Below are 24,148 nucleotides of genomic sequence, written 5' to 3'. Positions count from 1 at the left end.
CTCGGGGTCACCCTGGAAACGCATTCTGCCGGAACCGGTAGAGGCCAATGAAAAGGAAACGAGTGCCACGAACAGGCCAATCAGGAGGGAGCGGCGCGGGGTTTAAACCTGAGCCGCTCTGGCTCCTCCCGGCGTGCTGCGGAGGAACGGCTGTTGATCAGTGGTGCGGTGCGCGCCGAGGTTTCCTGGGGCTCCGGTGTTCTGCTGCTGCCGGGTGAAGAGGAAGCCATGGCGCTCCGAGTCACCCGGGTGAGCCCCTGCGAGGCTGAGTGAACGCGGCCTTCCTCTCCGCGGGCCTTTCTACCTGTTTCACCTGCGGAGACCCCAGAGCGGGAGGGGTCCGCGGTAGCGTTGCGGGGAGGACCGGAGGTTACGGAGAGGGCGCCCGTGGGGCCCTCGCGTGGTCGGGGAGTTTGGGGACGGACGGAGGGCGGCGAGAAAGAGGACTGGACTCGTTCTGGATAAAGATCCAAAGGGGAGCTGGAGGGTCGCACCGAGAACCCTTTTTAAAAGATGACGGCAGCTGGGCGTGGCGGCGCTTGCCTGTAATCCCAGCACTTGGGAGGCAGAGGCAGGAGGATCGCCGCAAATTCGAGGCCAGCCTGGACTACATAGTCAATCCAGGCAAGCCTCAACTACATAGTAAGACCTTGTCTCAAGTACAACAAACAAAATTTTAAAAACAAATAAAAGGTGAGGACAGCGGAGCCTGAGCGAGCCTCCACCAGCTACTAACCCGTTCCTTTGGGAGATGCCTGCAATTGGAGACGCTTCGGGTTTCCTTTCGAATACAAATTACTGGTGTTTGAAGGGCTGCCCCGAACTTGAGAGGAAATTCCTCAATGGGTGAGAGATGTTTCGGGAGAGAAAGCAAAGCGTCCTCGCCATAGGATGAGCTCTAGAGCCCCAGTTTGCAGCCGGCTTTCCTTCTAAGATCTTTAACCGACTCATGATTTCTTTTTTTGTTTTGTTTTGTTTTTTGTTTTTTTTCCGGTACCGGGAATCGAACTCATGACCTTGTGCTTGCCAGGCAGGCGCTGTGCCACTGAGCTAAATCCCCAGCCCCCCCGACTCGTGATTTCTTATGAGCCCCTGGGTCAGCTCTAAAAATGCTCTTGCTTTTTTCAGAACGCGAAAATTAACGCTGAAAATAAGGCCACGGTCAGTATGGCGGGCGCAAAGCGTGTGCCCGTGGCCTCTGCTGCAGCCTCCAAGCCGGGTCTGAGGCCAAGAACGGCTCTTGGAGACATCGGTAACAAAGTCAGTGAGCAAGCGAGAGTGCCTCTGAAAAAGGTAACTAACTGTCTCACTCCCCCACTTCCCGGAAGACCCCACCTGCCAGCTGTGACCCCTTGATGGTGAAACATTCTGTTCTTGTCCTCTGCAGGAAGCAAAAACTTCAGCTACTGGAAAAGTTATTGCTAAAAAACTACAGAAACCTCTGGAGAAAGTGCCTGTGTGTGTGCCAGAGCCGCAGCCTGAACCTGAGCCTGTTAAGGAAGAAAAACTTTCTCCCGAACCCATTTTGGTAAATTTATTGCCGTTTTAGTTTGTCGATTCTGTTCTTTATTTCCCTCATGCGTAGAGCTATTTATAAGTTAATAATGATAGTAATATTTATTTAGTGCTTTTCAAACCCTGCAAGGCATTTCATGTGCATTAATTCATACAGTCTTTACCTACACTCTGTAGTAGGTAAAGACTACTATGATCTGTATTTTTTAGGTAACAGCTAAGAGAAATGAGTCACATGTGGGATTCTTAAATCCAGACTGCCTTGCTTCAGAGTCTATGCATTTAATTGTTTTCTGATACTGTTCCCTTTGTAAATACTAAGTAGTAGCTGTCTGAACCAAAGATTTTGCTTTATTGTGACCCTTGAATACGTAATAATCCTATGATGTTGGGCTGTATAAAGGAGTAAATTACAAAGAAACTACCTAGAGAAGGGTAGAAGACCAATTGACAGTCTCAAAACCCAAGAACTTTTTGGCTGAGTAACCTTTGCTTACTTAGCAAGCACAGGCCCTGGGTCCAATCCCCATGATGAAAAAAACAAACAAAAGAACCTCTTTAAATTGTTAAATACCACATATGTAAGCATATCTGTATCTGTGAAAGGAAAACAGCACATACAAGAGGCTGCTTTGCTAAAATTGTAATGAACTGCATTCTGAAGCTGTGGGTTCTTTTTTTTTTTTCCTTTAATGAAAGTTGTTTGCTTTTCCACTTAAAAATGCCTTCCCCAGCCTCCTTCTCATTTTGCAAATAATCTTTTTGTCCTCAAAATAGGACAAGCAGCTCCTAAAGCTTTCCATAACTTCTCCCACCCAGCCCTTGCCCTGGAATCAATCTCAATTTACCTTATTACTGCTAAATTTAAATCCCCTTGAGGATGCCATAAAGTCAATGCCTCACACAGTTTAACTTAAAATACTGGAAAGATGTTTGAACTGTGGGGTAAAGAGGGCTTGAAGGAAATGGTTAGTAGTAATAAAGTTAGTTAATCCTTAGTAGTCAGGCCACAAATTGTGTTCTGAGTAGTGAAAAGCAATCTGAGTTTTGAAATAAAGACTAAAGGCTGACTTGTAATTCATTGGGATTAACTTCACATGATGTTGATAAGCCGCTTCCTAACTTCTCCGTTCTGTGGAGGAAAGGCTCGACCTAGAAAAGCGATGGCGAACCTTTTAGAGACGAGCGACCAAGCTGCAACCTGAAGCCCACGTACTTATCACAAAGTACCAGCACTGCGAGTAGACCTGAGGACTGAGGTTTTAGTGTAGAAAAAACAACTCATACTTTGACATCTTTTGTCTTAAAAGTAAAACACAATGACAGAGCTTTGAATGATTCAGCTTTTTACTGAAAGGTGAAACTTGCTTTCAGCCTGTTATCCAGTGTTCGGCTGCTGGGTGACCTGGCTCTCGTGCCGGCAGAGGGGGCTCTGTGTGCCCGCTGTGTGGCACACGAGCCATAGGTAATCTAGAATATGAATTTATTTGCCTCACCTTTTTTTCCTTGTGGTATTGGGGATCAAACCCAGGAGTGCTCTGCCATGAGCTGAGCTACGTTCCTAGCCCCATTTAGTTAGTTAGTTAATGTTTTTTTAAATTTCAAGACATTTTGCTAATTTGCCCAGGCAGGACTTGGATTTGCTGTGCTCCTTCCTCAGCCTCCCAAGTGCTGAGGTTAATTTTTCCTTTAAGGAAATGAGTTACTATCCGTAGCCATGTCTTGAGTTTAGGATACTAAATCTGGCCTTCGTCGCCAAGCCGCCCTGTGCGCTCCTCTCTGCTGTTCTCTCCAGGTTGATACTCCCTCTCCAAGCCCGATGGAGACCTCTGGCTGTGCCCCTGCCGAAGAAGATCTGTGTCAGGCTTTCTCTGATGTCATTCTGGCTGTGAGTGATGTGGATGCAGAAGATGGATCAGATCCAAACCTCTGCAGTGAATATGTGAAAGATATCTACACTTATCTCAGACAGCTTGAGGTTGGTATCATCGTTGGAGTGTTTTTTTTATAAACTACACCTAGCTTTATTAAAATTTTTTTTTAAAGCAAGTACTGCTACATTATGTGCTGGCTTTAAGCGATGCTCCTGTCTCAACTTTCTGAGTAACTGGAGGTTCAAGTGTGTACCACTTCATAGGGGTTTGAACCCAGGGTCTTTGCACTGAGTCACATCCTCAACTTTTCTTTATTAAGAAAACTTTAAAAAGGTAGGCTGCAGTTTGGACACAACCATGGGGACATGCATTGCAGTGGAGAGTGAGTTAGTTCCAAACTCCTTGGGGTTAAAAGAAATAGTGGGACAGGGAGTGGAAGGGGGCAGGGAAGAAGGTAAGACCTAGACTGTCACCAGCACAGCACCTTGCAGTGTGCCTGAGTGTCTGTGACTATCAGAACGCACGCAAACGCAGCCTCTTAGTTCCCTTCAACTTTATCTAACTTCAGAAAGTTTGCTTTGCTAGGTGTTCTGGTGCACGCCTGTAATCCCATCACTCAGGAGGCTGAGGCAGGAGGATCACTGCAAGTTGAAGGCCATCCTGAACTGCATAGTGAGACTCTGTCTCAAAAAAAAAAGAAAAGCTTGTATTAATGGCATTTGCCCTTCTCCTCCTATATTCTGTTTAGTAAACGTTCTAACAAAATCTACAGTTCCCCAATTTACTCAACTGTTTTGGGGTTGTTTTGTTTTTGTTTAGGTTTTTTTTTTTTTTTTGAGACAGGGTCTCACTGTGCAGTTCAGGCTGGCCTTGAGCTCACTTTGTAGCTGAGGCTGGTCTCCAACTTGCAATGATTCTCCTGCCTCAGCTTCCCAAATGCTGGGATTACAATCATGTGCCACCACACCTGGCCATTGTTTGGTTTTGATAATTCAAGCCAGCCTGAACTACATGATGAGATCCTGCCTCAAAAAAAAAAATCTGCTGGGGCGTTGTGGTGCACTCCTGTAATCTCAGCACTCAGGAGGCTGGGGCTGGGGCAGGGGCAGGAGAATCTGTTGCGGGTTCGAGGCCAGCCTGGGCTACGAAGTGAGCTCAAGGCCAACCTGAACTGCATAGTGAGAATCTGTCTCAAAAAGACAAAAAAAAAAAAAAAAAAAAAAAACTGAAAACAGGAGAATTCTAACTATGTAGGACTGACTTAGTAGAATTACGTACTAGTTGGATGTACTGGGGATTGAACCCTGGGAGTGCTGAGGAACGTCCCAGCTCTTTTTTTCCCTTTTAGGCAGGGGCTGGCTGAGTTACCCAGGCTGGCCTAGAACTTGTTATCCCCTTGCCTCAGCCTGCTGAAAAGCTGAGAGTATGGATATATCCCACTGTACCCATCTCATTTTTCTCTAGCTACGCTGGTGTTGAGTTTTGTATGCAGGACCAGGAATGCAAACACATGAGTTTTGGCTAACTTGTGGGGTTACTGATAACTTCTCCAACTACACAAAGCTCAGTCAGATCCTGGTTTTAGAGTCTTGAGCGGGAAGATGCGAGCTGATAGTGTGATATCTTTGGGGCAAGGTTAGTGCAGGATATGAGCCAGCAGCAGTGGTGGTTAGTGGAACATCCTAAGTAAAAAATGACAGTGTGTAAAGCCTGTCCCACTGTCCTGCTTGCTTTTTCTCCATGATGGAGCTATTTATAATGACCATATGAATAATTCAACCAGGAACTTTTATAATAAGTTCTAAATCCCCCAGAGGCAATCTGTGATGACTATTTGGTGTTCTGGGCATGCATGTCACCTGGATCCATTTTGTTGTTTTTGGTACAGGACTTGAACTCATGACCTCGTGCTTGCCAGGCAGGCGCAGGGCCGCTGAACTGTATCCTCGGCCTGGATCCGTGCTTCTAAGGATAAATGGCATTTTCTTTTGCAGGAAGAGCAGTCAATCAGACCAAAATACCTCCTGGGTCGAGAAATCACTGGAAACATGAGAGCCATTCTAATTGACTGGCTAGTACAGGTTCAGATGAAATTCAGGTTGCTGCAGGAGACCATGTACATGACTGTTTCCATTATTGATCGGTTCATGCAGGTAAGCATACTTCAGTAATTTTATTTATTTTTGTGTGTGTGTGGTACTCGGGGTTGCATCCAAAGCTTTTGAACTGAGCTGCCTTCCAAGCCCTTTTTTATTTTGAGATACACTGTCACTGAATTAACCGGGGCAGCTTCAAATTTTGGGATCTTTCTGCCTCAGCCTCTCAGAGTGCAGGACATAGACATGCGCCACCAAGCCCAGCTATAATTCGGTAACCCAGGGCCGTAGCTGAATCATAAGAGACTGTTCAACTGTGCTCCTGGAGCTAAGCTGTCATTAGTTGGGCTGTGGAAGTACATCTCCTTGTCAAATACTATGATTCACCCAGTGAAAATTGCCATTGCAGAATAATTGTGTGCCCAAGAAGATGCTACAACTGGTGGGAGTCACTGCCATGTTCATTGCAAGCAAATATGAAGAAATGTACCCTCCAGAAATCGGTGACTTTGCTTACGTGACTAACAATACTTACACTAAGCACCAGATCAGACAAATGGAAATGAAGATCCTAAGAGTTTTAAACTTTGGACTGGGTCGCCCACTCCCCCTTCACTTTCTTCGTAGAGCATCTAAGATTGGAGAGGTAAGGATTACATGAAAAACTTTTGGGTGTGGTGCAAGTTAGGGAATATTGCCATTAATCTGTGTTAAATACGTACGTGTATGGGGAAAGAATAAAGATCGTCTTTATTAATAAGGTGAGAAATTAATGTAATTATTACTATCTTTCATGGGTAATTAATTGCATTTAGAGTTAGTAGTCAGATATTTGTAGTTAAAGACATGGATAATACATTGTAAAATTCTGAAGGAAGCTTAGTGAATTGTGGATTTTGTTCCAGGTTGATGTTGAACAACATACTTTGGCCAAATACCTGATGGAGCTATCTATGTTGGACTATGATATGGTGCACTTTCCTCCTTCTCAAATTGCAGCAGGAGCTTTTTGCTTAGCACAGAAAATTTTGAATAATGGTGAATGGGTAAGCTGTGGTGTGTGACTGAATATAGAACTCTTACCATTAAGGCAATTCAGCACTTACTGAATATGAAATCTGCTGAGGGAATGGTAGAAAATAATGTTTATGATGTCTGCATGGATGCTTCCATTTCTCTCCCTGCTGTAATCCTTATACAACCCTCTGAGAGTCCTTACAGGTGTAGAAACCCACACAGGTCAAATGACATACAAGACATTCAGTCATATTCATTGATTCTACAGATACTTCTGCTGTGTGCCAGGCACTGACCTGTGCTCTAGAAATAGAACTCTGAATGAGAAAGTAGGCCTCGAGGGGCCGGGAGCCTAGCTTTGGGGTGGGCAAGTAGCGATTGCATTAATGTGATTAAATTTGAGCTCACATTTCTACAGAGCAGGAGAGAGCGCCTGGGGAAGGAGGCTTGAGCATTCGTAAATCCCAGTTAGTCATGCGTATCCATCCTCTGGCCCCACTCTTGAATAACATTGAGAAATTCTGTGAAAACCATTGTTGATGAGAATTTTTAACATGTTTGTACTGTCCTAGACACCAACTCTGCAGCATTACCTGTTGTACACTGAAGAATCTCTTTTTCCTGTAATGCAGCACCTGGCTAAGAATGTAGTTGTGGTCAATCGTGGGCTTACAAAGCACATGGTGAGTCAAATTATTGACATTTTATGATGTTTAAAAATGAAGCTCAGCCAGGTATTTGTAGTTAAAGACATGGATATACATGTCATTACCATTGTAAAATTCTGATTGTGGTGGCACACACCTGTAATCCCAGCACACAGGAGGTTGAGGCAGGAGAAGCATTGCAGGTTTGAGGCCAGCCTGAACTGCATAGTGAGACCCTGTCTCAAAAAGACAAAAAAAAAGAGAAGATCAAGCCAGGTGTAGTGATACATTCCTGTAATCCCAGCACTCAGGGGCTGAAGCAGGACAAATGCTAGTGACTTAGCAAGATTCTGTCTCAAAATAAGAACCTGGGCATTGTAGCACACACTTGTAATCCCAGCAGTCTGGATGCTGAGGCAGGAGGATCATTGAAAGTTTGGTATCAGCCTGGGCTACCTTATAAGTTTAAGGCCAGCCTGAACTACATAAGGAAATCCTATCTCAAAAGAAAAAAGAATGTTGGGAATGTAGTTCAGTGCAGAGATCCTAGGTATAATCCCTACTGATGGAGAAAAAAAGTTGTGTGTGTGTGTGTGTGTGTGTGTATGTATATATATATATAATTTTTTTTTTTTTAAGTACTGTGTACATAGTTGGCATTGAGTTTGGGTAATAGTTTTTGTGGTTTTTTTTTGTTTTGTTTTGTTTTGTTTTTTGGTTTTTCTCCGCTACCGGGAACCGAACTCACGACCTTGCGCTTGCCAGGCAGGCGCTTTTGCCGCTGAGCTAAATCCCCAGCCCCTAGTTTTTGTTTTTGACTGGGTCTCACTGTGTTACCCAGGCTGGCCCACAACTTCTAGGCTCAAGTGATCTTCCTGTCTCAGCCTCACAACTAAGGGGGATTGCAGGCTTCATACCATGATGCCAGGCTTTGATGTTGGGACTGGGCAGGGCATTTTGAGAGGGAATTAGCATTGTAGCTCAATAGTAGAGGATTTGCCTCATGTTTGATCCCCAGCCCTGGGAGAAAAGTGGGTTTTTGGTGTTGGGGATTGAATCCAGAGCCTCTGCCAGTGAGCTACATCCCCTAGTGATGATGTTTTAAATGAGTATCATTTAAAACTCATAAGCTCCATGAGCACCATTGGATCTTAGGGGTTTTATTGTTGGTTGTGCGGGTTTCTCTTTCATAAATTGTTTTTGTGCTTCTTTCTCTTGCAGACTATCAAGAACAAGTATGCCACATCGAAGCATGCTAAGATCAGCACTCTAGCACAGCTAAATTGTGCATTAGTTGAAGAGTTGGCCAAGGCTGTGGCAAAGGTGTAACTTGTAAACTTGAGTACTCTATCTGCAAATAAAATTGGCACCATGTGCCACTTGTACATACTATACTGCATCGACAGACTTTAATAAAGATTGTGGGCCTTTTTATTGTTTATACCTTCACTGGTTTGAACGCAGTTAGTTCCTATTCTAGAGTAACCTAAACACTGACTGTAAAGGATGGTGGGAATATGCTTAAACACTGCTTTGAGTTTCCCAGGGGATCCAACTAATGTATAATCACTGCCTGTTGTCTGTCTGCTCGGTTCTTGTTTGTGTACCTGGCTTTTAGTGTGAGTGAAGGTGATGCCTAAAGCTGTTTCTTCGGTAGGGACTCCTGTGTCTCAGCCGCTGCAGCACCTCGGAGGGTCTCCTGCCTCATGCTCGTTTAAAGCGAAAGTCTGCTGCTTCGCCCTGGTCCTCCCTCCACTGTTCTGCTTCTTCTGGTGGCTGCTATCCTAATTCTAAATAAAGTACATCAAACGTTATTTTTCAAGCTATCGATTTTAGTATCTTAAAAGCTTTCTTTCACTTTAAAAAACGATAACTTTATATTTGAAATGTTGTTTTCATTTTATGTGTTTTTATTATGAAAATAAAACATTGCTCAAAACATACTAAAAATTTTTTAAATTAATTTAACCCTCCTTAATCCCATCCACCTCAGGAATATCAGTAGTTTAGAGTGTATTGTTTCATGTCCCATATAGCTATAGGTTTGCACATATATTTTAAGGGTTTTTTTTTTTTGTACCAGGAATCGAACTCAGGATCTTGCGCTTGCCAAGCAGGCAATATCTCCAGCTTTTTTTTTTTTTTTTGGTCTTTTTGAGGGAGGGCTGACGTTGAACTCAGTTTGTAGCCTAGGCTGGCCTCTACTCAAAACAATCCTCTTACCTCAGCCTCCCAAGTGCTGGGATTAAAAATGTTCACCACCACACCTGGCCATAAATGGAGATTTTTGTTTTGTTTTGTTTTTTTGTTTTTCCCCAAGTACCAGGAACCGAACTCACGACCTTGCACTTGCCAGGCAGGCGCTTTGCCGCTGAGCTAAATCCCCAGCCCCTGGAGATTTTTAAATGTATTCGTTGTATACATAGTAATTCCTTAGGCTCTCCTGTGCTTGTACGTAGCATTGCATAGTACAGATATGGTGTGATGTAGTCACGCAGTCCCCACTGACCTTCACAGTGCAGTTGCTCTTTGTCCTTGCAGAACGTGCTACTCAAACATGTTAACACCATCCCTTTCTTTGCATAAGGCAGATTTCCTAGAGTATGTGGATTGTAAGGGCTGACAGCCAGATAAGATGTACAGAATAGGCAGCAGCATACAAAAAAGTTTTCTTTGCCTTCTTCTTAGAATGGAAAGTCTTTCATTTTTGTGACTCCATCTGGCAAAAAATACCTCATTTGGTGTTTTCATTTTACACTTGGAATAAGTTGAATGATTTGTGTGTTACATCAAAAGACTTTCCTATTTAGTTTGTCATTTGCCTTTCATTTATTTTGGTTTTGTTTGTTCTGAGATGGTTTCACTATGTAATTTAGGCTGGCCTTGAACTCATTTTGTAGTCCTGGCAATCTTCCTGCCTCAGCCTCCTAAACGCTGGGATTAAGGGCCTACATGCCACCATACCCAGCTATCTCCTTTTTCTGTCTTGTGTTTGTTCATGCTGGGGATTGAACCCAGGGCCTGGTGCATGGAAGGCAAGAGCTCTGTCACTGAGCTGTATTTCCAGTCCTCTATAATCTTAGTTTGCTCCTTAACGTGGAGTTTATCATAAAGGAAACCATGCAGTATTTAACTTCATGTGTTGGATTTATTTCACTTAGCATGAATTGAGGTGCCTCCATTTTCCTTCAGATGATTCAACTGTATCCTTGATAGCAGAATGGTTCTCCATTGGTTAGAAATACCACATTTTCTTTATGCATCTGTGTTGATTAACATGTGCTGTTTCCAAGATACAGCTATTAAGGGCATCTCATTTTTTGAGTTCCATGTATATTCTGGGTATTACTCCTCTGCCCAGGGATAATTGACAAGAATTTTTTACTTACTGTTCTGTAGGTTTGACTACTATAGAAATGGATATGCATCTATCATTGTAGCATGGCATCTTTAACTCAGGAAGATAGCTAGAGGAAATTAGATCAAAGAAAAAGGTGATTTGTTTGAATAACCCTTATGCTGAATGCCCTATGATTGTACTAGTTTCCCTTCCCAACAACAATGTAGAAGGCTTTCTTCCCTTCGTCCCCTAGCTTTATCAACATTTGTTAATTACTACCTGGTTCCTTAATGGTAAGTCATTCTTTCTGGAGTAAGGTAGAATCTCGGTGTTGTTTTCACTTGCATTTCTCTAAAGGCCAGGGATGCTGAACATTGTTACATGTCCTCATTGGCCATTTCTAGTTCTGGGAAGTTTATGCATTTGATGCAGTCTTTTTATTTGGGGCATCTAATTTTTTGAGTTTTAAATATATTCTGGGCGTTAGTCCTCTGTCCAGGGGTAGTTAACAAAAATTTTTTACCACTCTGCAACTTGTCTTCACTCTATTGTTACGTTTGCTGTACATAAAAATTTTAATTTGATGTAACCTCAGTTGATTCTTAGTACTTTTTCTTGTATACTTGGGGTTCTGCGAAGAAAACCTTTTGGTATGCTTATGTCTGCAAGAGTTTTAATCTAGCAGATTGTTTCTGTTTTAATATTTAGAACTTTATTCCATTTTGATTTCAGTTTAGTTACATGGTGACAGACACAGATCTAGACTTAATCTTTTGCATGTGCATAGCCACTTTTCCCAGCACTACTTGTTTAAAAAAAAAAAGAAAAAGAAGCAGCAGCTAACTTTCCTCTAATGTGGGGTTTTGGGCCCCTTTGTTAAAGATCAAGTGATTGAATGTGCCTGGGGTTGTTTCTGTGTCCTTTATTCTGTTCCATTGATCCATATGCCTTTTTGTCCCAATGACATGCTATTTTACCACGGTAGCTTTGTAGTATAACTTGAAATCCAGGATTGTGATGCTTCCTAGTCTTTTTTTGAGACAGGGTTTCAATATGCAGTTCAGGCTGGCCTTGAACACACTTTGAAGCCCAGGTTGGCCTTGAACTTGCAGTGATCCTCCTGCCTCATCCTCCCGAGTGCTGGGATTATAGGCCTGGGCCACCATGCTCAGCCTACTGATGCCTTCTACTTTGCCTTTGTTGCCCAGGATGACTTTTGCTATTTGGACTCTCCTCTGGTTTCATATGAATTTTAGGATTGTGTTTTCTAGTTCTGTGAGGGATGCTGTTTGTATTTGATTGGGACTGCATTAAATCTATACATTAGTTTTAAAAGTATAGCCATTTTGTACCGGGAGTCAAACTCACGACCTTGCGCTTGCCAGGCAGGCGCTGTGCCACTGAGCTAAATCCCCAGCCTCCAGCCGTTTTGAATAATAACCATTTTGACATTGGTTCTGCCAATCAAGGAACAGGAGTTAACTTTCCATTTTCTGATATCTTCTAGTTCTTTTGTCACAGAACTATACTTTTTGTTGTTCAGGTTTTTTTGTTGTTTTGTTTTTGTTTTTTGAGACAGAGTCTCACTGTGCAGTTCAGACTGGCTTTGACTTCACTATGTAGCCCAGGCTGGCCTTGAACTCTCAGTGATCCTTGTACCTCAGCTTCCCAAGTGCTGGGATTACAGGTGTGGGCCACCACACCTGACAGAACGATAGTTTTTGTTACAGAGGTGTCTTAGTTACTTTTCTCATTGCTTAGACAAAATGCCTGACATTCACAAGTTAAAGCAAGGAAGGTTTATTTAGCTCACATTTTGTAGCAGTTTCAGTCCATAGTCATCCGGTTCTAACACAGGGTGGCATGGCGGAGGGGCATCCTAGATGAGAACAGTGTGGCAGGGCAGGCAGAGAAGCCAGCAGTGACAATCCTGCCTCCCCTCTCCCTTTATATTCCATCCAGGGTATAAGCCTATTGACTGGTGCCACCCACACCTAGAGTGGGGCTTTCATTAGCCACACCCAGAACTGTGCTAATTCCCACCAGTCAACCCACTCTTAATCCTGGTATCACACACCCTAGATCCAGCCAGCTCCAGAAAGCCCCACCTATGAGTAAATTAGGCTTTGGAGGGGACATCTAGACAGGAGCCATAACAAGAGGTTACTTCCTTGTTAGACTGATTCTTGTTTAATTTTTTTCTTTTATTTTTTGAGATGTCACTAGGCAGTTCAGGCTGGGCTTAAACTCAGTTTGTAACTCAGGTTGGCCTCAGCAATCCCTCCCAAATGCTGGGATTACATGCGTGGGCCACCACACCTGCTTGTTTTTCTTGAAGCTTAGAAAAATAATAATTTTTCTTGAAGCTATTGTGTCTTTTTTTTTTTTTTTTTTTTTTTTTTGGTAGAGACAGAGTCTCGCTCTGCAGTTCAGGCTGACCTTGAGCTCACTTTGTAGCCCAGGCTGGTCTCGAACTCGCAAGGATCCTCCTGCCTCAGCCTCCCCAGTGCTGGGATTACAAGTGTGCGCCACTACACCCGGCTGTGTATGACTTTGATAATGAGCACTGGGTACTCAGTTTGGCTGGAGGGTTCGGAACCTGCTGTAAAGAATCCAGGGCCATCATGTTCCAAGAGGTCCCGGCCGCTGTGCTCGTGGAGGTCAAAGTGTCCTTTACAGGACGGGCTACAATGAATACTTCGATCAGGCATTTGCATGTCCAGCATTTTCTTCACTTTCTCCTCCTTTGTGGCTCGATTGCGACCTGCGGAGTCACAAGGCAGACACTTGGGGGCGCCCAGGCCTGAGGCGCGGCGCGCGGGCCGCGAAGTGACCGCGAGAACGCGGCCCGGACGCCTGTTCCGCTTCCCATTTGCCTGCGGGGACAGCTGAATTTGAGCCTCGCGTTTCTCCGCTAAACCGATCGAGGGGATCAACAAGCCGGGCCCGGCCATCCTCAGTGGCCGTTTAGGTCGGCGTTTCCCCTGCAGCCTTCAGCAGGCGTTAAAGCTCGGCGGTTTTTGTTTTTATTTTTAAGGGGACAAGCGTTTTGTTTTGGCTTTGTGTATCCAACGCATGCTGAGCACTGAGCTGCACCCGGAGCCCGGTTCCTGGAACCGTTTACTAGGGACCCATAACCACTCGGGCCAGAGCAACCCGGACAGCAGCGAGAAGGTAGTAACCACGGCGACCGGAACCGGGGCGGAGGGGGCGGGGCCTCGGGCGGAAGGGGCGGGACACGCGGGCTCTTTCCGGCCGTCAGTTTTGTGGCGGGAAAAGCATCGTCTTCCGTACCGCCTCTGACCCTCTTTATCTCCGGGCGCGGCCCGGCCAGCATGGAGCCGCAGGCGGAGGACGCGCGGGACGCCCGGTCCGCGGACTCGGGAGGGGCGGGCGGGCCGCCGCTCGTCGCCGGCGCCCGGGAGCCGCGCAGCGAGGAGCGCCTGTCGCTGCTGCTCAGGTAGTTCCTCCCGCCGCCTGCCCGGAGCCCTGGAGGCCTTTGCTTCTGCAGCGAGCAGGTGGTGGGGCACCTGGACGACAGGGGACGTCAGGCTTCGAAACCAGCGGGCGGACCGAGGCCCGGAGCCAGAGCCGCCCCGCGCCCATTTTGTGTGGCCGCTCAGAAGGGCTTTGTGTGTGCTAATGATGGGGAGGGCGCGCGGCGCGCCGACGTTGTGAACTGTGAGTGTCGGGCCCCGCCTTGAACACAGCTGTGCTTCTCCCGGCTCTGAGCAGAGCAGCTGGGACGGAAGACCCCCGAGCCTGAGCTCTGACAGCTGCTCCCTCAGAGGGAAAAATATTTTTTTGCAGACCTTTTTTCTAAATCATAGTAAGGGGATTTTTTTTTTTTTTTTTTTTTTTGTATCGGGATCGATCTCAGGATTTTGCGCTTGCCAGGCAGGCGTTTATGCCGCCGAGCTATATTCCCAGCCCGAGGCGACCTCTTTAAAAAGTATTGTGATTATATTTTTAGCTTTATTGCTGCTTTAAAAGGTCTTGGCTGATAAATAAACCTCACAAAATTTCCCTCCTGTAGGCCGAGGCAGGACGATGGGGAGTTCAAGGCCAGCCTGGGCTACATAGTAAGACCCACTACATAATGTTTTCCAATTGCATTCCATTTTATGTCTGCCTCTGAAAATGTGAAAATTCTTTGTGGTTTTTTTGTTTGTTTCTTTGTTTGAGACAGGGTCTCGCTGTGCAGTGCAGGCTGGCCTTGAACTCACTATGTAGCCCAGGCTGGTCTCCAGCTTTCAGTAATCCACCTGCCTGAGCCTCCCCAGTGTTGGGATTATGGGTGTGCGCCACCACATCCGGCCTTTGTGTCCTTTTTAAATAAGTTCTTTGTGCCCATTTTAAATGAAATGAGGCCTAACTAGAAGACTCTATGCTGGTTTTTATTATTTATGACCATTTTATTACATCAGCTTGCAACAACAAAAATGAGTTCATCGTGTGATAATAATACCTCAGTCCATAGCTACATGACTTTCTGTTCTCTTCTGTTTACAGGCTGAGAGCACAGACAAAACAACAGCTCTTAGAATATAAGTCGATGATAGATGCAAGTAAGTAGTTTCATTTTCACATAAGCATATATGAGTTTGAGAATGAACAGTACCCTATGGGAAAGGTCAACTTTACAAAACATTGTCTGTAGCAAAACATAAAAAAAAAAGCAAGGTAATTAAGTATGTTAGCTGTGAAGAAAAAAGGATGGCCTAATAAAAGTAGGGAAACTTTTTTTTTGGTCTTTTTGAGACAGGATCTCACTGTGCAGTTCAAGCTGACCTTGAGTTCACTTTGTAGGCCAGTCTGATCTCAAACGATCCTCCTGCCTCAGATCCTCCTGCCTCAGCGTCCCAAGTGCCACCACACCTAGCATAAGATCTAGTCTTTTTTTTTTTTTTAAAGTACCAGGAATCGAACTCGGGACCTTACACTTGCCAGGCAGGCACTTGTGACGCTGAGCTATATCCCCGACCCTAGGAGGGGACATTTAGATAGGAGGGTGAGGGTGATCTCTGAGAAGATGGTTTAGCACCACCCACCTTTTTGTGCTACTGCTGATTGAAGCCAGGATCTTCACACAGAGCTACATCCCTAGCCTTTTATTTTTATTTTATATTTTGAGACAGTTGTCACTAAGTTATTAAGTTTCCCAGGTTGGGCTCTAACTTGTGATTCTCCTGCCTCAGCCTCCCACAATGCTGGGAGTTACTGGGTACCTTATTGGGCAGTGTAGATATAAAATATTTCTATTACCATAGAAAGAACCAGCCTCTTTATTTTCTTGTCCCACTGAGGTGTTTTGTTTTGTTTTGTTTTGTTTTTTTGTCTTTTTGAGACAGGGTCTCACTATGCAGTTCAGGCTGGCCTTGAGCTCACTTTGTAGCACAGGCTGATCTTGAACTCGCAACAATCCTCTGCCTCAGCCTTCCCAGTGCTGGGATTACAAGCGTGTGCCACCACGCCCAGCCCCCACTGAGGTGTTTTGACTAGGGTTTGATTGGAGTTTATATGCTGATATGAGGAAAATTGCTATGGATATTAGCAGTATGGATTCGTATGTGCATAGTATATCTACCCACTTCAGTAGTTAGTAGGGTTCAGTATAGAAAACCTTTTTTTAAAAAAAAATTACCTTTAAGTATTTAATGTTTTTTTTTTTTTCTGGTACCAGAAATCGAACTCATGATCTTGCGCTGGCCCTCAGGCGCTGTGCCTCTGAGCTAAACCCGCAGCTCCTAGTATTTAATGGCTTTGAATGCTGTTGTTTATAATTTTTAAATTTAATTTCTAATTGCTTGTTGTAATTATAGGCTAAAGAGCCTATAATTGGCTTCTTGACATTAAATGTCTTACTAGTGTTTTTACTCTTTTATTTTCTGTCTTTTGGGGAGAAGTTTGTTTCGAGACAGGGTCAGTTTCTTTGTTTTGAGACTGTCTCGCTGTGTGGTTCAGACTGACCTTGAACTTAGTAGCCTCAAACTTATTGCAGTATTCCTGCTGCAGCCACCTCTGTGGTGGGATTATAGGAATTACAGTGGTGCGACATGCCTAGCTATTTTCTGTGATTTTAAAACAGTTCTCTCAGGCTGAAGATGTATAGCTCTGTGTAGAACACTTGCTTATTATTATGAGGCACCAGATTCGATCCCCAGTACCCTTCCCATAAAAATGTAATAACAAGTGTTTTGTAACCAGTCATGGTAGCCAGTAGTTCTGTGTGGCTGTTAAAACTTGAAATGTGATTACTCTTCATTGAGACAGGCTGTAAATATAAAATACACATAGAAAAATGAAATGTGGACGATGTCATTAGTAATTTCAAGTTGATTCTATATTGGAATAATAATTGGGATTTATTGGGCTAAATAACTATATTTTTTAAAATTAATTCATGTGTTTCTCTTTTGTGTTATATAAACTGACACAAAATTTTATCTTTTGTATTTGTTCCGTACATTATTATATTCCTTTTGGACAGTGCTGTTCTAAAATGTTACTGACTTCAAAAAATTATTTATTTGTAGATGAAGAAAAAACTCCAGAACAAATCATACAAGAAAAACAAATGGAAGCGTATGTCATATTTTAAAATTTTATTTGTGGTTTTCACTAAGATTTAATCATATTATTCCTATTAAAGCATTGGCTGCCTTTTTCCTTTGCTTTATTTTTCTATATAATTTTCATGCACATATTGAGAAGTTGTTGATTGGAATGGAGACTTTCTTATAAACGAGTGAGCATATCATATTCTATGGCATCTTCTTAGAAGATACTGAGGGCTGGGCGAGGTGGAGCACACCTGTAATCCCAGCACTCGGGAGGCCGAGGCAGGAGGATCTTTGCAAGTTCGAGACCAGTCTGGGCTACAAAGTGAGCTCAAGACCAGCCTGAACTGCATAGCAAGACCCTGTCTCAAAAAGACAAAAAAAAGGAAGATACTGAGAAAAGCTCAGAAAGCATCCTTTGTAAGGAAAGTTTCACCACTGTGAGGTAATAATGTGTAAGGAAAATGTTTCATTAAAGCTTTATTCTCATTTTAAAAAGAAGAAAGCATCAGCTTTGCCTATCATCCCAACACTGGGTGGCAGAGGCAAGAAGATTGCCAAGTTTGGATCCAGCTTGGGCAGTGTAGCAACTTTCCTGTCTCAGAATAAAAGTTAAAGAGGACTGGGAATGTGGCTCAGTATGAAGACCCTGTATTCATTCCCCAGTACTGCCAGAAATTCAGTTTGCCACATCTGTAGCTATGCGTTGATAGGGTGAGTCTGTAGAATACTTCTCTTTAAACAGAGATATTTTACTGTTCTCAAAGATTTCCTTCATACATTTATCTTAGTAGTGAATTTTTCTGATGTTGCTGACATTCTTCTGTGTTTCTTTAATAGTAAAGTTGAAGACCTGGAAAATGAAATTGAAGAGGTGAAAGTTGCATTTGAAATGAAAAGGCTTGCATTGAGCAGGTAACTGTTACATTTTGAGTATAAGCATGTGAACTTAATGTGAGATGGGGATGAGGGTACAGTGGAGATTTTTTCTAAACTGGAGTAAATGAATTAGTCAAGTGAAATGATGATTAGATTATCCTGCCTCAGCTTCCCAAGTAACTGGGACCACATGTATGTGCTGGAGCACCCAGATTAAATATAGTTGTTGGTCTTACATTTATATTTTTAAATTCATTCAATGGATATTTGAATATAAGTACTCTATCCTGGTCTGTGCTGGTACAGTGATGTACTGTCTGACAGAAAGCTACATAGAAAAAGATGGTGCCATAGCATTATGTCATACAGGGACATCATAGCCATCTTAGCCTAAGTCCACTCTGACACTGGCGCAGGAGGGAATCACTCATTGATAACCTTTCTTGTACTATGTCCCCATCCTTACGTCTCAGGAGTGCATTGAGACAAATGTGATAGGATATAGACTCTTTTTTTGTCTTTTTGAGACAGGGTCTCGCTATGCAATTCAGGCTGGCCTAGAGCTCACTTTGTAGCCCAGGCTGGTCTCGAACTTGCAATGATCCTCCTGCCTCAGCCTCCCGAGCACTGGGATTATAGGCGTGTGCCACCACGCCCAGCTAGTCTTTCAATTTGATGGAATAATGTCAGTTAAACGTCTTTTATTATAGTTCTTTCTATTTCTGGCATTCCTGGATGAGTTTCTTTGTAGATTTAATAAAAAACTAAAGTGTTTTTTTTTAAATCTACAAAGAAAGGAAGAGATTACTACAGCTGTGTTGCCTTTTTGATTTGTTTGTGTGGTACTCTGCCGCTGAGCTATATATTCCAAGCCCCATCTGCTTTTTGTTATTACCTATTTCTTAGCTCCTTGAGTTGGATAGTAAGCAACAGTAGCATGCCTTAGTTTCCAGTCCAAGTGGCCCTGTGTTCCCTGACTCCTCCTGTCTCAGGCTGCCTGGTTTCTGTGGTTCTTGGCGCTGCCCCGACCCTGCCCGGTGTGGGCAGTGCTTCCAGCTAAGAGTGAGATTGCGTCGATGCAGCCTTGGGCGGGCCAAGCACTGCCGCATGCTACAGCCTTGTCCATCTTGGAGCTCCTTCATATTTCTTTCTCAATCTCATTGCACAACCCAGTGTTGTTTTTTTTAAACCAGCCTATGTTTTATGTATCTTTTAGGGGAACTCAATCTTTATTGAGTTTTATTGTATTTATTTATAATATTTTATTGTATTTAGGAAGGATTTTTAATGTACATTATGTTATCTGTGTTTTCTAATTCTAATCAGTGTTATCTAATGTTTTCTAATGCCTTTCCTTACAGGATGCAACTTTCAGCTGCACTTAAAAATGACCTGGAAAAAGTTAACACTGAGGGCAGGTATGCTTTTTCCTCCAAATTTGTAAAGGATGGGAATGGTAAGGGATATCTATATACTACTTTCATTTTATGATTTTTTTAAATGACTATCACTACCAACCACCTTTATCTGGGGAATAAAAAAGATGGAACTTTCTTTCCTCTTTCTTCCTTTCTTTCTTTCTTTCTTTTTTGTTTTTTTGAGACAGGTTCTCACTATTTAGCCCAGTCTGACCTCAAACTCAGGGTGATCCTCCTGCCTCAGCCTCCCAAGTGCTGGGATTATAAGTAGCTGCCACCAAGCTTGGCTTTTCTTCCTTGTTTTTTGTTTGTTTGTTTTTTGGTACCAGGAACACATGTGCATGCGTTACTGAGTTATATCCCCGGCTTTTTTTGTTTTTTTGAAACAAGGTCTCGCTGTGCAGTTCAGGCCAGCCTTGACCTCACTTTGTAGCCAGGGCTGGTCTCAAACTTGCAGTGATCTTCCTGCCTCAGCCTCCGAAGTGCTAGGCTTACAGGTGTGTGCCACCTCACTCCACTGGTACATTTATTTATTTATTTATTTATTTATTTATTTATTTATTTATTTTTGGTACCAGGAATTGAACTCAGGACCTGAGTTGCTCTTGGCAGGCAGGTGCTTGTGCCACTGAGCTATATCCCCAGCCCAACTGGTACATTTAAGATATACATAATGATACATTCATCATAGAAAATTTGTACCTATATATGATATATCTTGCTGCTTCTTTTTCTCCCCATCCCTTTGCCCTCAACCCCTCTTCCCCTCCTTATTTACAAAAACTTTGTTTACATTTTTATCCTATTCTTTTTTTTCTTGTGTCTTCCTTCCTTTCCCCATGCCCCCCTCCTTTGTTCCCCTTAACATCTGAACATTTTCTTCCTATTTACCAATACCTGTTACACATTTTGGTTCTTATTTACACTTGCAGTTTCTCACACAAGAGAAACAATGCATTATTTAAATATATGTGTTCATTTTCATTTAAGAGTATGGTCTCAAGGTGCATCCATTTAGCTAGAAATGTCTCAGGCTTATCCTTTTTTTTTGGTACCAGGAATCAAATTCAGGACCTTGTGTTTGCCAGGCAAGCACCATGCCACTGACCTATATCCCCAGCCCTGGGCTTATCCTTTTTCTATGACAGGATAGTACTGCATTGTATAAAGGAAACCATATCTTTTGTATCGATTCATCAGTTGAGGGGCATTTGGGCTGTTTCCAAGATTCAACAATTAGAAACTATATCAATATAAATATAGGTATGCATACACTACTGTGGTATGATGCTTTTAATTCTTTCAGGAAAATACCAAGGAGGGGAATAGTTGGGCCAAATGGAACCTCTACTTTTAGTTTTTTGAGGAATCTTCCCCCACTGATTTCCACAGTGGTTGTACCAGTCTACACTCCCACCAACAGTGGAAAAGGGTTGTTTTTTCCCACATCCCTGCTAGCATTTGTTATTGGTTGATTTCTTTATAATAGCCATTCTTTCTAGAGTGAGATAGAATCTCAGTGTTGCTTGAATTTGTATATCTGGAAAGATCAGTGATGTTAAATATTTTTTCATATATTTATTTGCTGTTTTTGCTTCTTCATCTGAGAAGTATCTATTTTAGATGCTCATTTTTGGATTGGGTCTTTAAATTGGGGGGGGTCTGGGGTGTTTTTTTTAGTTCTTTATATATATTCTGGATATTAGTTATTTGTCTGAGGAACAGCTGGCAAAAATTTTTCCCACATTGTGGGTTGTTTCTTCACTCTCTTGATGTTTTTTTTTTTTTTAAGTTTTTATTTATACATTTTAGACATACATAATGATAACATTCACCATGGGAAGTTTGTACTTATACATGATATATCTTCCTTTTTTCCCATTGCCCTCCACTCTCTTTAAAATCTCTTCCCCTCCTTTTTACACAAGCTTTGTTTCCGTTTTTTCTTTCTTTTTTTCTTGTCCCTTCTTTTCTTTCTCCCTTCCCGCTCTCTTTTGTTTCTTTTTTTTGTTTTTTTTCTGGTACCAGGAGTTGAACTCACAACCTCGTGCTTGCCAGGCAGGCACTGTGCCACTGAGCTGAATCCCCAGCCCGCTCCCGCGCTTTCTTGTTCCCCTTCTCATTTGAACATTTTCCTCCCATTTCCCAATATCTGTTATACATTTTGGTCATTATTTTTTTTTTTTTTTTTAAGACACAGGATCTCACTGTGCAGTTCAGGCTGGCCTTGAACTCACTTTGTAGCCTCAGCTGACCTCAAATTTACAGCAATCCTCTGCCCTCAGCCTCCTGAGTCCTGGGATTACAGGCGTGCACCACCACACTTGAGCATTTTGGTCATTATTTACACTTTTGGTTTCTCACAGCAGAGAGACTGTGTGGCATTTGAACATGTGTGTCTGATTTATTTCACTTAAGAATATGGTTTCAAGGTATATACATTTAGCTAGAAATGTCTTTCTAGCTTATCCTTCTTTATGGCAGAGTAGCACTCCACGGTATATAAAAAAACACATCTCTTTATCCATTCATCAATTGATGGGATTTGGGCTGTTTCCAGGACTTTGTTAGTACAAACTGTGCTGCTATATACATGGGTATGCTGTGGTGTGATGCTCTTAATTCTTCTGGGAAGATACCAAGAAGGGGAAACAGCTGGTTTGAATGGAACATCTAGTTTTAGTTTTTGAGGAATCCCGCACTAATTTCCACAGTGCTTGCACCAGTCTACACTCCCAAACTTGGTGTTTGTTTTGCTACGCAAAAGCTTTTTAATAACATGAGATCCCGGTTGTTGATTCTTTGTGATAGTTCTTGTGCAATTGGGGTTTTGTTCATAAAGTCTTTGCCTGTACCAGTGTCTTCAAGAGTTCTACCTATTCTATTTTCTAGCAGATTTAATGTTTTTATTTCAACATTTAGATGTTTGATCCACTTACACTTTAGTGCATGGTGAAAGATGTGGGTCTAATTTTAGTCTTTGGCATGTGGAAAGCCAGTTTTTCCAGTACCATTGATTAAAGAGGCTATCTTTCTTCCAGTGATACTTGTTTCCTTTGTCAAAGATAAGGTGGCTGAGTGCGTTTGGAGTTGTTTCTGCATCTTCTAATCTGTTGTACTGTTTTCTAGTCTGTGGTACTGTTTTATTTGACAGTACCATGCTTGTTTTATCACAGTACCTTTGTAGTATAATTTCAAGTCAGGGATTGTGATGCCTCTCCCTTGCCTTTGTGGTGCAAAATAGCTTTTGCTATTCTAGGTCTTTTCTTGTTCCATATGGATTTTAAGATTGTTTTCTTTTTTTCTTGTTTTGTTTGTTTTTGTTGTTTTTTGTTTTTTTCCAGTACCGGGAATTGAACTCACGACGTCCCACTTGCCAGGCAGGTGCTGTTCTGCTGAGCTAAATCCCCAGCCCTGTTTTAATGCTGTGAGATATGCTGTTGGAATTTGGATCAGAATTGCTTTAAATCTATATGACAATTTTGGAAGTATGCCCACTTTCACTATATTGGTTCTTCCTACCCAAGAATAAGGAATAGCCTCTTTGATTTCTTTTTTCAGAGTGCTGTAGTTTTCAAAGTAGAGGTCTTTTTTTTTTTTTTTTTTTAAATGTAGAGGTCTTTTACATTCATTATTAGATTGATTCCTAGGTATTTCATTTTTTTGGATGCTATTGTGAAAGGTGCTGTTTCCCTAATTTCTCTCCCAGTGATTTTGTTATTTGTGTACAGGAAAGCTATTGATTTTTGAGTATTGGCTTTGTATCCAGCTACACTACTGAATTTGCTTATTAAATCTAGCAATTTTTAGTGGAATTTTTGGGATCTTTTTTTTATGTAGAGTATCTTGTCATCTGCAAATAATGACAATTTCACTTCTTCCTTTCCTGTCCTTATTCCTTTTATTTCTTTCTCTTGTCTAATTGCTCTGGCTAAAGTTGCCAGGACTATGTTGAATAAGAGTGGAAATAGTGGAGATCCTTATTGTGTTCCTGATTATAGAGAGAAAGCTTTCAGTTTCTGTCCATTTAGTATGACGTAGCCTATTGGTTTGTCATAGATGGCTTTTATCAGATTGAGATAAAGACGTCTTTTCCAGTTTTCTGTAGGGTTTTTATCATGAATGGGTGTTAGACTCTCAAAGGCACACCTCCAAATACTGTTCACAGGATCTGGGATGAAGTTTCTAACACATAAACTTTTGGGGACACATTGAAAATTATTATATATAATTCTGTGATGGTAGACAGGTATGTTTGTTCAAACCCAGTGACTAGTGTAAACCATGAGCTCTGGATGATACGAAGTATCAGTGTAGGTTCAGTAATTGTAACAACTTTAATGCTCTGGTGGAGAATGGTGACAGTGGGAGGCTATGCTCATGTGAAGGCAGAAAGCACGTGAGAAATCTCAGTACTTCCCCCTACATTTTACAGTGAGCCTAAAACTGCTACAAAAACAAAATCAGTTTTCATTTGTTCGTTTATTTGAGACAGGGTCTCACTTTGTAATCCAGGCTGGCCTTGAACTTCAGGCGACCTCTTGCCTCAGCCTCCTAGTACTAGGATTACAAGCATGCACCACCATATCTGGCTCACAATCTTTTTTTTTTTTTTATTTTAAAGAGAAAAAACACAAAATTTCAAAATAATAGCATAACAATGGTTAATATATTGTGTATTGTTATTTTTAACTAAGTTACTCACAGTACAAGACATAGGCATTTAATGGTCCAAATAATACTAGTACAAACCTTTCTTTTTTTTTTTTTTTTTTTTTTTTTGTTTTAAGATTTTAAATACA

The 24,148-nt window shown here is 42.3% G+C and overlaps 2 protein-coding genes and 1 long non-coding RNA gene across 4 annotated transcripts in view; all 3 read left to right on the top strand.

Annotated features, from left to right (window-relative positions):
- Positions 1-123: 123 nt before the first annotated feature.
- Ccnb1 (cyclin B1) lies at positions 124-8,963 on the top strand. Its single transcript, XM_005392593.2, has 9 exons — positions 124-249; positions 1,129-1,293; positions 1,388-1,528; positions 3,311-3,493; positions 5,384-5,542; positions 5,895-6,131; positions 6,391-6,531; positions 7,075-7,185; positions 8,371-8,963. Exons 1-9 carry the CDS (start codon positions 229-231, stop codon positions 8,476-8,478), a joined length of 1,266 nt encoding a protein of 421 aa, XP_005392650.1. The 5' UTR covers positions 124-228; the 3' UTR covers positions 8,479-8,963.
- Positions 8,964-13,750: 4,787 nt separating this feature from the next.
- On the top strand, positions 13,751-17,921 carry Cenph (centromere protein H). 2 transcript variants are annotated; one of them, XR_001235681.1, is made up of 5 exons: positions 13,751-13,949; positions 15,002-15,057; positions 17,026-17,074; positions 17,549-17,763; positions 17,890-17,921. XR_001235681.1 is itself a non-coding variant. In XM_013518420.1 (4 exons), exons 1-4 carry the CDS (start codon positions 13,825-13,827, stop codon positions 17,634-17,636), a joined length of 318 nt encoding a protein of 105 aa, XP_013373874.1. In that variant the 5' UTR covers positions 13,751-13,824; the 3' UTR covers positions 17,637-17,865. The 2 variants fall into 2 exon arrangements, 1 of the variants encoding a protein (XP_013373874.1); XM_013518420.1 differs by lacking the exon at positions 17,890-17,921 and having other exon boundaries at positions 17,549-17,865.
- Positions 17,922-17,924: 3 nt separating this feature from the next.
- Positions 17,925-24,148, top strand: part of LOC102008474 — a 14,304-nt gene continuing 8,080 nt past the window's right edge. The window contains exons 1-2 of the long non-coding RNA XR_262359.2: positions 17,925-17,964; positions 19,290-19,346. This is a non-coding gene — a long non-coding RNA (uncharacterized LOC102008474). The remainder of the gene's footprint in view (positions 17,965-19,289; positions 19,347-24,148) is intronic.

The sequence above is a fragment of the Chinchilla lanigera genome, unplaced genomic scaffold (assembly GCF_000276665.1).
Source record: "Chinchilla lanigera isolate Chin_1 unplaced genomic scaffold, ChiLan1.0 scaffold00045, whole genome shotgun sequence".
Lineage (NCBI taxonomy): Eukaryota > Metazoa > Chordata > Mammalia > Rodentia > Chinchillidae > Chinchilla > Chinchilla lanigera.
Note: the sequence above shows the minus strand (reverse complement) of the source record. Positions and strands in the feature narration are given on the sequence as shown.